The sequence below is a fragment of the Rhinopithecus bieti genome, unplaced genomic scaffold (assembly GCF_001698545.2).
Source record: "Rhinopithecus bieti isolate Rb0 unplaced genomic scaffold, ASM169854v2 scaffold_9981, whole genome shotgun sequence".
Lineage (NCBI taxonomy): Eukaryota > Metazoa > Chordata > Mammalia > Primates > Cercopithecidae > Rhinopithecus > Rhinopithecus bieti.
In genome coordinates this window covers 3379363-3392749 of record NW_016806838.1, presented here as the reverse complement: position 1 = coordinate 3392749, position 13387 = coordinate 3379363, and the positions used below count along the sequence as shown (strand labels likewise).

The 13387-nt window shown below is 42.4% G+C and overlaps 1 protein-coding gene across 1 annotated transcript in view; it reads right to left on the bottom strand.

The window, feature by feature from the left end:
• The window catches only part of XPO5 (exportin 5), a 55567-nt gene that overhangs the window by 39829 nt on the left and 2351 nt on the right, over nt 1-13387 (bottom strand). The window contains exons 2-9 of the mRNA XM_017878147.1: nt 12992-13113; nt 11993-12065; nt 10319-10456; nt 9972-10154; nt 8114-8140; nt 6634-6819; nt 5111-5187; nt 1393-1492 (exon numbers count right to left, since the gene is read on the bottom strand). Of these exons, the coding sequence (XP_017733636.1) occupies nt 1393-1492; nt 5111-5187; nt 6634-6819; nt 8114-8140; nt 9972-10154; nt 10319-10456; nt 11993-12065; nt 12992-13113 (906 nt within the window). The remainder of the gene's footprint in view (nt 1-1392; nt 1493-5110; nt 5188-6633; nt 6820-8113; nt 8141-9971; nt 10155-10318; nt 10457-11992; nt 12066-12991; nt 13114-13387) is intronic.

Below are 13387 nucleotides of genomic sequence, written 5' to 3'. Positions count from 1 at the left end.
GGAGAAGACCACTATATTAATGGTGTTGATTGAGAAAAGCAGAAGAAGAAAAGCAGATAAGTAATAAAACAGATAAATTAAACCCTCAAAAAATTTTGTTTTAAAAGGACTTTGTATTTCCTTTTGGCTAAAGAAGGGTATCACTTCAAGGGCTAAAATATAGGAAAGTTACTTTGCCTACTCAATCATCATCATTAAAACCCATTCTGTGGTCAAATAGTAAAATAAAAAAAATACTCATTTCAGAAATTACAGGAAGAAAAAAAGTCTGTATTACTTCCTCAGACCTTACCTATTCACATCTCTGTGTCCCAGCCCGTTATATAACCCCCTCAATAGTTTCTTTTCTTTTCTTTCTGTTTTTTTCTTTTTTGTGAGACGGAGTCTCACTGTGTTGCCCAGGCTGGAGTGCAGTGGTGCGATCTCCACTCACTGCAAGCTCCGACTCCCAGGTTCACACCATTCTCCTGCCTCAGCCTCCCAAAGTGCTGGAATTACAGGCATGAGCCACTGCACCTGGCCTTTCCTTTTTTTTTTTTTTTTTAAGATGAGTCTTACTTTGTTGCTCAGGCTGGAGTGCAGTGGCCCAATCTCTGCTCACTGCAACCTCTACCTCTTGGGTTCAAGCAATTCACCTGCCTCAGCCTCCCAAGTAGCTAGGATAACAGGCATGCAACACCACGTCTGGCTAATTTTTGTATTTTTGGTACAGACAGGGTTTCACCATGTTGGCCAGGTTAGTCTCAAACTCCTGACCTCAGGTGATCTGCCCACCTCAGCCTCCCAAAATGCTGGGATTACAGGCATGAGCCACTGCGCCTAGCCCCCTCAGTGGTTTCTATCTGTGAAACTATCCTCTCTAACCATTTAAACCACCACAAAAAGATATAACATCAATTGCTAATGTCTGTTCCAATGTCCTATCTTCCAACTTATAAGACTGAATATTAAATATTTCTCTAATGGCAGGTTTTCCAGGTCAATCAGACTCAAGTTTTCTTTTGTGATCCAGTAACACACCCCTTAGATTGGGAAAAGCATTCTTTATTTGAGTTCATGTTTTGTGGGCTAACAGAATGTAAAACCATAAAGCACTCAGCAGCTTAAGGTTCTGTAAGTACCAAAATTTACAAGAAACCAACATTGACTTTATGGAATAATAGATGTGGATATCTGATGTTGGTATAGCTATTTTATTGTTAAAATAAATTTAGATCACTCAAACACTATTCTATTAAGATAATTTAATCTACAGAATCATGCAATAACTTGTAGGGCACTGCCCCATCAGGCTAAAATCAACGACATTTGCAACCCCTTATTGAAACATAAGTTTCTAAATGCTCTTCCCAAATGGGCTTGAAACTCTCCAGAAAGCAAGCACTAGCTCACCAGCAATGCACACAGCTGATTGCCCAGCGCACACAACACCTGACAGAGCCTCTTCAGAAAGACATAGTGTTTTTCTACCAAACCTCCTCCATCAGCAGTCCTGTAAGATGAGAGAATTCCTTACATCACCTACAAAATTAAAAAGGCTGTAATAAAACATCACTTTGTGTCACATTTCTCCAAGTCATTTAGTTAGGTCTGTAATTCAGTAGAATTCCAACAGCTTTGCTAAATCAACAATTTAAAAATTTTTTTAACTTATTTGGTGGCAAAACCTGACCTGAAATGATATAGGACTATTCACACAAACAGCAATTAATAACTACTAGTGTGAACAGCAGCCATATTAGCTGTCTTCTGGAGGAGGAGAGTATCATGTAAAAGGCAAGGGCCTTGGGGTAAACGAGGCCTAGGCTTTAGGAACACTGAAGGACAAGATGGTATTATGGTGTCCAGTGCAATCTCTGGAGTTTGACTGCCTGGGTTGGAATCACAGCTTTATGAACCATGGTTGTGGTATGGGACCCACAGCACAAATAGAAATGGGACATCACTTAGTATGAGTGTCATGTTCTCTATGGAACTAAGAATGAGACCTAAAAATAGTCACTACCCAAAACACATTATTCATTTAATTAATAGGATACCTTAAAACAGTGCTGCAGTCTCTACAGGGAAGGAAACCATGATAAATGTGTATTAGAATTGGTAGTAACAGATTTTAAGTAAAACACATGTGCCTCACACCTTTTCATTTCTCCTTGGGACCAAAAGTAAACTGTATCAAAAAGATGGTATTGTGGCCGGGCGCGGTGGCTCAAGCCTGTAATCCCAGCACTTTGGGAGGCCGAGGCGGGCGGATCACGAGGTCAGGAGATCGAGACCATCCTGGCTAACACGGTGAAACCCCGTCTCTACTAAAAAATACAAAAAAACTAGCGGGGCGAGGTGGCTGGTGCCTGTAGTCCCAGCTACTCGGGAGGCTGAGAAGGAGAATGGCGTGAACCCGGGAGGCGGAGCTTGCAGTGAGCTGAGATCTGGCCACTACACTCCAGCTTGGGCGACAGAGTGAGACTCTGTCTCAAAAAAAAAAAAGATGGTATTGCAACAGATTCAACTACTTACAATATATAGTTCTGCGTGACTTCCTGGTAACAAACACGTTATCAAGAAATGCCTTAATATTTTCTTTCTTTTCTTTCTTTTTGAGACAGAATCTTACTGTCACACCTAGGCTGGAGTACAGTGGCTCAAACATGGCTCACTGTAGCCTCTAACTAATGGGCTTCAAGGGATCCTCTCACCGCAGCCTCCTAAGTAGCTGGGACTATGGCGCATGCCACCATACCCAGCTAATTTATTTTGATTTCTTGTAGGGATGAGGTCTTGCCATGTTGCCCAGACTGGTCTTGAACTTCCAGGTCCAAGCAATTCTTCATGGCTTGCCCTCCCAAAGTACAGGGATTACAGGCATGAACCATTGCGTCCGACCTTGCTTTAGAATTTTCTAGAGCAACTGGAAGAAAGTACATGGAAGCCCTAACAGTCATGCATCACTTAATGACTGGGGATGTGTACTGAGAAATGCATCGTTAGGCGATTTCATCACCGTTTGAACATCATAGAGTGTACTTACACAAATTTACACAACAGAAATAGCCTATTACACATCTAGGCTATATGGCATAGTCTATTGCTCCTAGGCTACAAACCTCTATAGCATGTTACTGTAGCCAATACTGCAGGCAATTGTAACACGATGGTAAGTATTTGTGTATCTAAATACAGAAAAAGTACAGTAAAAATATGGTATAAATGATAAAAAATGGTATACCTATAGAAGGCACTTACCATGAATGACTGCAGGACTGAAAACTGTACTGGGTGAGCCCAGAGTGAGTGGTGAGTGAATGTGGAAGCCTAGGACATTACTGGACCCTACTGTAGACTTTATAAACACTGTACCCTTAGGCTAAACTAAATGTATTTATTTAGAGATGAAGTCTCACTCTGTTGCCTAAGCAGGAGTGCAGGGGCACAATCCTGGCTTACTGCAACTTTCACCTCCCAGGTTCAAGCGATCTCTTCCCAAGCTTCCCAAGTAGCTAGGACTACAGATGTGTGCCACCACATACAGCTAATTTTTATACTTTTAGTAGAGATGGGGTTTCACCATGTTGGCCAGGCTGGTCTCGAACTCCTGACCTCAGGTGATCCATCTGCTTTGGCCTCCCAACGTGCTGTGATCACAAGTGTGACCCACCGTACCTGGCCCGCTAAATTTATTTTAAAAATTTTCCAGCCAGGCGTGGTGGCTTATGCCTATAATCCCAGCACTTTGGGAGGCTGTGCGGGTAGATCACCTGAGGTCAGGAGTTTGAGACCAGCCTGACCAACAGGGAGAAACCCTGTCTCTACTAAAAATACAAAATTAGCTGGGTATGGTGCAGCATGCCTGTAATCCCAGCTACTTGGGAGGCTGAGGCAGGAGAATTGCTTGAACCCAGGAGGCAGAGGTTGCAGTGAGCCGAGATCGCATCATTGCACCCCAGCCTGGCCAACAAGAGAAAAACTCTGTCCTGCCCCCGCCAAAAAAACACTTCCTTTCTTCAATAATGAATTAACTTTAGCTTAGCTCACTGTAACTTTTAACCTTATAAAATTTTAAAACTATTTTTTTGAGACAAGGTCTCAGTCTGTTGCCCAGGCTGAAGTGCAGTGGCACTATCATGGTTCACGGTTGCCTGGACCTCCCGGCTCTAGTGATCTTCCCACCTAAGCCTTCTGAGTAGCTGGGACTACAAGTGCACATACCACCACACCCGACTAATTTCTGTATTTTTTTGTACAGATGGATTCCCGCCATATTGCTCAGGTTGGTCTTAAACTCCGGTCTTAAACTCCTAACTTAATCAATCCTTCCACCTTGGCCTCCCCAAGTGCTGAGGTTACAAATATTAGCTACCACATTTGGTCATTACTGCTTTCTTTTCTTTTTTTTTTTTTTGCGACAGTCTCACTTCGTTGCCCAGGCTGGAGTGCAGTGGCGTGATCTTGGCTCACAGCAACCTCTGCCTCCCAGGTTCAAGATATTCTCCTGCCTCAGCCTCCTGAGTAGCTGGAATTACAGGCGTGCACCACCACGCTTGGCTAATTTTTGTATTTTTAGTAGAGATGGGGTTTCACCATGTTGGCCAGGCTGGTTTTAAACTCCTGGCCTCAAGTGATCCACCTGCCTTGGCCTCCCAAAGTGCTGGGATTACAGGTGTTAGTCACCACATCCGGCCAATGCCTCATTTTCTTATCCAAAAACACTGTCGATTGACAGCATTTAAATAAGAACTTAAGGTGGGCACAGGGGCTCACGCCTGTAATCCCAGCACTTTGGGAGACTGAGACAGGTAGACCACCTGAGGTCAGGAGTTCGAGACCAGCGTGGTCAACATGGCAAAATCCTATCTCTACTAAAAATAGAAAAATTCACCAGGCATGGTGGCGCACCTATAATCCCAGCTACTCGGGAGGCTGAGGCAAGAGAACTGCTTGATCCCAAGAGACCGGGGTTGTGATGAGCCGAGATTGCACCACTGCACTCCAGCCTGGGTAACAGAGTGAGATCCATCTCAAAAAAAACAAAAACAAAACTTCAGATATAGCCAAAGAAAATAGAAAAATGACAAAGAAATTAGAAAACACATTGCAAAGTAAAGATACTCACTGTGCAGCAGAGAGTATATAATGCATGGCAACATCTCCAAATAAGACCATCAAGGGCTTCCGGTCTTCCAACTTGCCCTAGACCCAGTTTTAGGGAAACATAGTCATATAAACCATACTTCAAAGTACCGACATCTTCTATAAGTATATAATCAAATAAATCGACTTCATAATTTCTTATATACCGCAGGGTTTAGTGAAACACTAGAAAGAAGCTCAATTCTTTAAAACAAAATCTGGATAAACTTACATATTTTTTCTCAAAACTATCAGTTTAGTGAAAAAGCATAAACTTACATTTTTAAATGTGTTAGGCAGGCCAAGCGCAGTGGCTCATGCCTGTAATCCCAGCACTTTGGCAGGATGAGGCAGGCGGATCACCTGAGATTAGGAGTTCGAGACCAGCCTGGCAAACATGGTGAAACCCCATATCTACTAAAGATACAAAAATCAGGCCAGGCGCTGTGACTCACACCTGTAATCCCAGCGCTTTGGGAGGCCAAAGCAGGTGGATCACGAGGTCAAAAGTTCAAGACCAGCCTGGCCAACATAGTGAAACCCCGTCTCTACTGAACAATACAAAAATTAGCTGGGTGTGGCGGCACACACCTGTAATCCCAGCTACTCAGGAGGCTGAGGCAGGAGAATTGCTTGAACCCAGGAGGCGGAGGTTGCAGTAAGCCAAGATTGCACCACTGCACTCCAGCCTAGACAACAGAACAAGACTGTGCCTCAACAAATAAATAAATAAATAAATAAATAAATAAATAAATAAATAAATGTGTTGGGCAATAATGCTGATATGACAGCAAAGTAAATTACATTTGTAGATAATATTCCCATGGAGAAAAGAGTCATGGTTCCATTGGTTAGCCAAGACAGATATAAGCTGGGTGCGATGGCTCACGCCTATAATCCCAGCACTTTAAGAGGCTGAGGAGGGCAGATCACTTGAGGTCAGGAGTTCGAGACCAGCCTGGCTAACGTGGCGAAGCTCCGTCTCTACTGAAAAATACAAAAATTAGTCGGGCATGGTGGCATGCGCCTACAGTCCCAGCTACTCGGGAGGCAGAAGTGAGAGAATCGCTTGAACCTGGGAGGCGGACATTGCAGTGAGCCAACATCATGCAACTGCACTCCAGCCTGGGTGACAGAGCAAGACTATCTCAATTAAAAAAAAAAAAAAGATAGCTATAAACCCAGTGTAGCCACCATCCAAGATTCCTTGACATTCATCAAGCGAGTTTTAAACTTAAGCATTTACTTTTATCTATTAACTGTAAACTGCCAAGTATCATGGCTGTTTCGAGAACCATGTAGCCTGACAAATCTCCATATTCTGCCAAAGGATCCCTTGAATATTGGCAAACTCCTGTCCAAGGGAGTTGGAAGCAGGCAGTAAGTTGGCCCCAAGGAAAAAAACCCAAACCTTTAAATGACTGTGTGCCACAACATGCAATTAAACACATACACAGCCTACTTCTGAGACTCTGAGGATAAATCAGTTTGAAGTGGTTAACTTACTTTTCTGCTGACTGCAATGAGAAGACACTCAGCGGCTCCCAACTGAAGTTCCTGTTCATTCAACAGCAAACACAGTATCTCCAGGAGTTTACAGTTTTCAGCAGTGATGTGACTCATAGACACCCAGTCAATATAGCCTGCTAGAGTATTCAGTGCTGCAACTCCTACTCGACAGTTTGCTTGCGCCTACCAGAAAAGAAATAACTTTGGACCATGAAGTCCTCAGTAAAAGGTACCTGTGGTTGTAACTGAACTCCCATTTTCTAATTCTAAGAAAATTATTTTTTAAGTATATACTCATGTCAGTCACAGGTAGGGAACACAATCACTTCTCAAACAATGGCATTCTCAATATCCATCGATAAGACCATAGTGGCATGTGTGGCCATTTTATCTTTTTTACAAAACTCCAAATCTTATCATTTTACTTCCCAAGGCTGGGTGCAGTGGCACACACCTGTAATCCCAGCACTTTGGGAAGCCAAGGTGGGTGGATCAACTGAGCCCAGGAGTTCAAGACCAGCCTGGGCAACATGGCAAAATGTAGTGTCTATTTAAAAAAAAAAAGAAAAAAAGAAAAAAATATCCAAACCAAAGAAAATACAAAAATTAGTCAGGCATGATGGTGTGTGTCTATAGTCCCAGCTACTCATGAGGCTGAGGTAAGGCTCACTTGAACCCTGGAGGTTGAAGCTGCAGTGAGCCATGTATGAGTCACTATACTCTAGCCTGGGTAACAAAGTAAGACCCTGTGTCACAAAAAAAAAAAGTTTTTTTTAAATTCCCTTCCACCATAGCTTAGGGATCAAATACAAAACAAAGGACAAGCTGGGCGCAGTGGCTCATGCCTGTAATCCCAGCACTCTGGGAGGCTGAAGCGGGCAGATCACGAGGTTAGGAGATCGAGACCATCCTGGCTAACATGGTGAAACCCCATCTCTATTAAAAATACAAAAAAATTAGCCGGGCATGGTGGTGGGCGCCTGCAGTCCCAGCTATTGGAGAATGGCATGAACCTGGGAGGCGGAGCTTGCAGTGAGCTGAGATCGCACCACAGGACTACAGCCTGGATGACAGAGCGAGACTCCATCTCAAAAAAAAAAAAAAGGACAGATGCAGTGGCCCATAGTCACATTGGGAGGTCGAGGCTGGAGGATCACTTGAAGCCAGGAGTTTGAGACCAGCCTGGGCAACACACTGAGACCCTGTTTCTACAAAAAGTATTAGCTGGGCATGGTGGTGTGCAACTATATTCCCAGCTACTCATGAAGTTGAGGTGAGAGGATCACTTGCGCTGGGGAGGTCATGAGTGCAGTAAGCTGAGACCACACAACTGCACTCCAGCCTAGGCAACAGACTAAAATCCTGTCTCCAAAACAACACAACAGAAGCAAGGCTGAGGTCACCATCCACTAGGTGCACGTATCCCCTCACCTGAAAGGTTCAAAGGTCTCCTTCGAACTTTACAAAGAGCTCTTACCTTTGACTCCTGAGAAGTATCTGTCTTCTGAAAGGAAGTATAAAGATCCAGTGTTTTTAATGAGCAAAAGGCCACATAACTTTCTACCCGCCCCCATCAATGCCCTTGAATAATGATTCTTAAATATATGCAATTTTTAATCTTGGAAAATAACACAACTTTACTAAGAATGCATAACTGACATTCCCCTAGGGAGAACAAGTCAGAAGCATAATTAAATGAATACAATTTATGATCATGTATGTATGGCATAAGTATATGAAAACCATGTACTCAAAAATACTGGATGTTGGCTGAGCATGGTGGCTCACACCTGTAAATCCCAGCAGTCTGGGAGGCCAAGGCGGGTGGATCACCTGAGGCCAGGAGTTTGAGACCAGCCTGGCCAACATGGTGAAACTCCATCTCTACTAAAATTACAAAAATTAGCTGGGCGTGGTGGCGCATGGCTGTAATCCCAACTACTTGGGAAGCTGAGGCGGGAGAATCACTTGAACCTGGGAGGCAGAGGTTGCAGTAAACCGAGATGGCACTCCAACCTGGGCAACAAAAGTGAAACTCTGTCTCAAAAAATATGTGTGTGTGTGTGTGTATATATATATATGTGTATATATATATACACACAATGTTAAATACATTAAAATAGTGTCTATTCAGTGAATATACAAATATGGTTTATTTTTATTCTCGTATTTGAAATCCATACAAAGGCACATAATGTTAACTTACAAGCATATAAAATTAGGCCAGGCGTGGTGGCTCACGCGTACAATCCCAGCACTTTGGGAGACCAAGGCAGGTGGATTATTTGAGGTCAGGAGTTCAAGACCAGCCTGACTAACATGGTGAAACTCCATCTCTACTAAAATACAAAAATCAGACAGGCATGGTGGCATGCGCCTGTAATCTAAGCTACTTGGGAGGCTAAGGCAGGATAATCGCTTGCACCCAGGAGGCGGAGGTTGCAGTGAGCTGAGATTGTGCCATTGCAGTCCAGCCAGGGTGACAGAGTGAGACTTCCTCTCCAAAAAATTAAATAAATAAATTGTATTTTCTTTCTTTCTCTTTCTTTCTTTTTTTCGTTTTGAGATGGAGTCTCACTCTGTCACCCAGGCTGGAGTGCAGTGGCGAGATCTGGCTCACTGCAAGCTCCGCCCCCTGGGTTCAAGCCATTCTCCTGCCTCAGCCTCCTGAGTAGCTGGGACTACAGGCAACCGCCATCACAGCCGGCTAATTTTTTTGTATTTTTAGTAGAGACGGGGTTTCACCACGTTCGCCAGGATGGTCTCGATCTCCTGACCTTGTGATCCGCCTGCCTTGGCCTCTCAAAGTGCTGGGATTACAGGCGTGAGCCACCACACCCGGCCTCAAAAATTAGTATTTTCATAAGGAACTTCTGAAAATAAAATTAAGAATAACACCTAGGGCTGGGCGCAGTAGCTCACACCTGTAATCCCAGCACTTTGGGAGAGCCAGGTGGGTAGACCAGGAGGTCAGGAGTTTGAGACCAGCCTTGCTAACACGGTGAAACTCTATCTCTACTAAAAATACAAAAATTAGCTGGGCGTGGTGGCATATGCCTGTAGTCCCAGCTACTTGGGAGGCTGAAGCAGGAGAATCTCTTGAATCCAAGAGGTGGAGGTTGCAGTAAGCCGAGATCCCTCTCTCTCTTTTCTTTTCTTTTTAAAAAAAAAGAACGAAAATGAGCTCTAGCTTTTCTGTCATTTCCTAGTTTTTTACTTTTTTGCTTATAAAATAGGCTTTCATTTTGCTGACTTAGACACCCTAGTTCCTTACTGTAAGATTAATCAAAAACATACTGGAAAATACAAATTTTATAGGTAGGGGTATCCCTTACCACTTGCTGGTACTTGTTTACATTTTCTTGAAGTGTGTTAAGCAGAAAACTGAAGATCCTTTCCATGTTTTGGGTTAATGTTTGCTGGATGTCCCTTCTTCTTTGAGGGGGAAGTGTCTGAAAAGTCACTACATCTTCTGCGAGTCGCAAAAGGATAAACATCACCAATTCTGTCTGTGTCTCCTACACCAACAGAAATAAGCTAGTTAAAAACTAAAATATCTTTTCATTTTATGTATATCCAAGGGCTATTTTCTGTTGCCAAAAAAAACCACAAACAAAATCAAACAACCCTGAAGTTTGTTCCAAGGAAAAGTATATCAAACTGATATAGTTGTGTTTCATACCCCTTGTTTGGAAAGAATGTCCAATTCTATTAGCATGTCAGGCCAATGCTGTGGCCACTCTCGCTTGATCATTTCTACTACAATTCGAGACAGAGCATCTTTAATATGGTTCTCTTCTTCCAAAATGTTCAATGTTCCCTGAAAAAGAACAAGAGATATTAAGAGATATGCAAAACAGGATTCCAGAATTCCAGAAAAAAGCTGGGCTGTAGAGTTGTACAAAATTTATCAGCAGGCCTACTTTTAAACCAAACAGAACAAACGAACCTGTTCTTCGTGCCTGAGTCACTTGTCCTGCATTCTCGCTAATCATTCTTCCACTTAAAGGTTAAGTGAGGGTTGCATCACCTAATAAAAAGGCTGTCATATCGAGAGCTATGATGACATCATTATTCTTTACAAAATGAAAAGATTCTCATATTGACTGTTTCAGTTTGCAGAAGGCCAGGGAGGAAGAGTATAGAAATAAGGAGTATAGTGAGTAGCTGGTAAAATGGAAGGGTATGAAGGAGCAAATGAATATTTTACCAATAGTTCTAATACTAGAAAACGCAGAAGTATTAGAAGATACAGATTCCATCTTTCATGTCTTTTATTTAAAAAAAAAAACAAGAAAGAAAAAAGGCTACAATTTTGAACATGTTTAAAGCCACATACTCTGTTTTGTGTTTAAAGAGACAGTCATCCAGTCATCACACCTGTAATCTCAGTATTTTGGAAAGCTAAGGTGGGAGGATTGCTTGAGGCCAGGGGTTTGAGACCAGACTAGCCTGGGAAACAGAGTGAGACCCTGTCTCTTTAAAGACAAAAACAAAATTAGCTGGGCATGGTACCACATGCCTATAATCCCAGCTACTTGGGAGACTAAAGCGAGATCACTTGAGCCCAGGAGTTCAAGGCTGTAGTGAGCTATGATCATGCTAATGCAATCTAGCCTGAGCAACAGAGACCCTGTCTCAAAAAAAAAAAGAAAAAGTCATATTCTAATACTTGAAACAAGTTCATCCCGCATACTTAAAATTCTGCATCTTTTTCATCATTAGTATCACACAGTAGTTGTTCAGAATAAAAGAAAATAAAATAGACAGTGTTTCGATCTGATTTAGATCTAAGAATCTTATTGATTTGTTGAAAATATTTAATCCTCTCTGCCCTGTCTTTATAATTTAAAAAAATAGAAGTCAATACATAAGAGTGATTAATTAAACCTAGTAAGAGACATATGCTGAATTATTCTGTTTTCTTTTCTTTTTCTTTTTTTTTGAGATAGAGTCTTGCTCTGTTGCACAGGTTGGAGTGCCATGGTACCATCGCAGCTTACTACAGCCTGGACCTCCTGGGCTCAGGCAATCCTCCCACCTCAGCCTCCTGAGTAGCTGGGACCACAGGCATGCGCCACCACGCTCAGCTAATTTTTGTATTTTTGGTAGAGATGGGGTCTCACTGCATTGCCCAAGCTGCTCTCGAATTCTTAGACGCAGGTGATCCTCCTACCTCGGCTTCCCAAAGCGCTGGAATTACAGTCGTGAGTCACTGTGCCTGGCCTGAATTATGATTTCTTGTGCTGTCTGACCTATTTAGAACCAATGAATTTTTACACAAACTCTCTATTGAAGAAGTCACGCTTTGCCTAAACTACCTTGGAAACATGCCTCCCAACCACCCATTCCTTACATTTGCAATCAGCTCCATGACACTGTTCTTCAGATAGACCTTCTCCAATCGAGACATGCCGTTCCACCGAAACCTGGCCACCAAAATGCATAAAGTCAATAGAACCACTTTAGAAGTCTTGCCTTTACAAGAGAATAGCACTGATTTCTACATTTGATTACACTGGAGATTTCATTAAGAAATTATACTTTTGATTTTGGACCCGTCAACAAATGGACAAAAATGATCTACATTTAACCAAAATACTAACAGAAAAATTCTTGGGAAAAGGTTTTATATATGCAGTGGTCCATTAACTGGAATCTGCACAAGATTTGTACCACACATCAGCTTCTCCTCATGATTTTATTGATGGGCCAAAATTGAATATACATCTAAGTCAACTCCAACAACGTACTCCAACAAGTGCAAGCAATGTACTTACTTTTCAGAAAACGCAATTTTGACATCACTCATTTTCTGTGCTGGCTTACAAAATAATTTCAGAAAAACTATGGCTAAGTCTTAAAGGCTACCTCTTCTGGCAGGTGTTGAGGGTAGGACAATCAAGTTAGGAGGGGTTTTCAGTTATTCTCATATAATTCTACTTTGGATGTACTACCCAGAGAAAGCACACAAACTCAGAAAGAGAGAGAGAAAAAAGAAAGCCCCAGTGCCTAATGAGAGATTTACTGACCTATACATTGCATTACTCTAAAAAGGCTTTGAGGGCTACTGGCACATAGTCAGAGCTCAGTGGGTGTATTGGCTAAATGGCAGGTAATAATTGTTGAATGGGTAATATGTACCACACACTTCACATGGATGAAGAAACTGAAGAAAAGAAAGGTTAAATCTTCAATGAGAGCTCCTGTGAGGTTCTGATAACATCTAGAGGATCATTCCTTTCTTCTTGGAGATTGCTCTTCTCTGCTCACCCAAACAGCATCTCTATAGGTTATATAAGATATAAAAATCTGTTCTCTCAGACTTCGGTGGTAATGTCCAAGAGCTCCTTACTTGACAACGTGTTCCAGGATCTGAAGGCCAAAATGTCTGACGATGGCAATTTGTGTTTTCTCAGCCAACCTCAAGCCACAGGGGACACAGATAGGACACTTTTCTTTAAATTCTTCACAAAACTGAAAGAAGAAAAGTTAGTGTTTCCTTTGGAGGGCTGAGAGAATAGGGACTAAAAGAATTTCATCTTAAGAAACTCCAACCAGGGCCACACCTGTCCCAGGACTCTGGGAGGCCAAGATGGGTGGACAACTTGAGTCTAGGAGTTTGAGACTAGCCTAGGCAACATGGCGAAACCCCATCTCTACTAAACATATATATATATATATATATATATATTTTGAGACGGAGTCTCACTCTGCCGCCCAGGCTGGAGTGCAATGGCATGATCTCGGC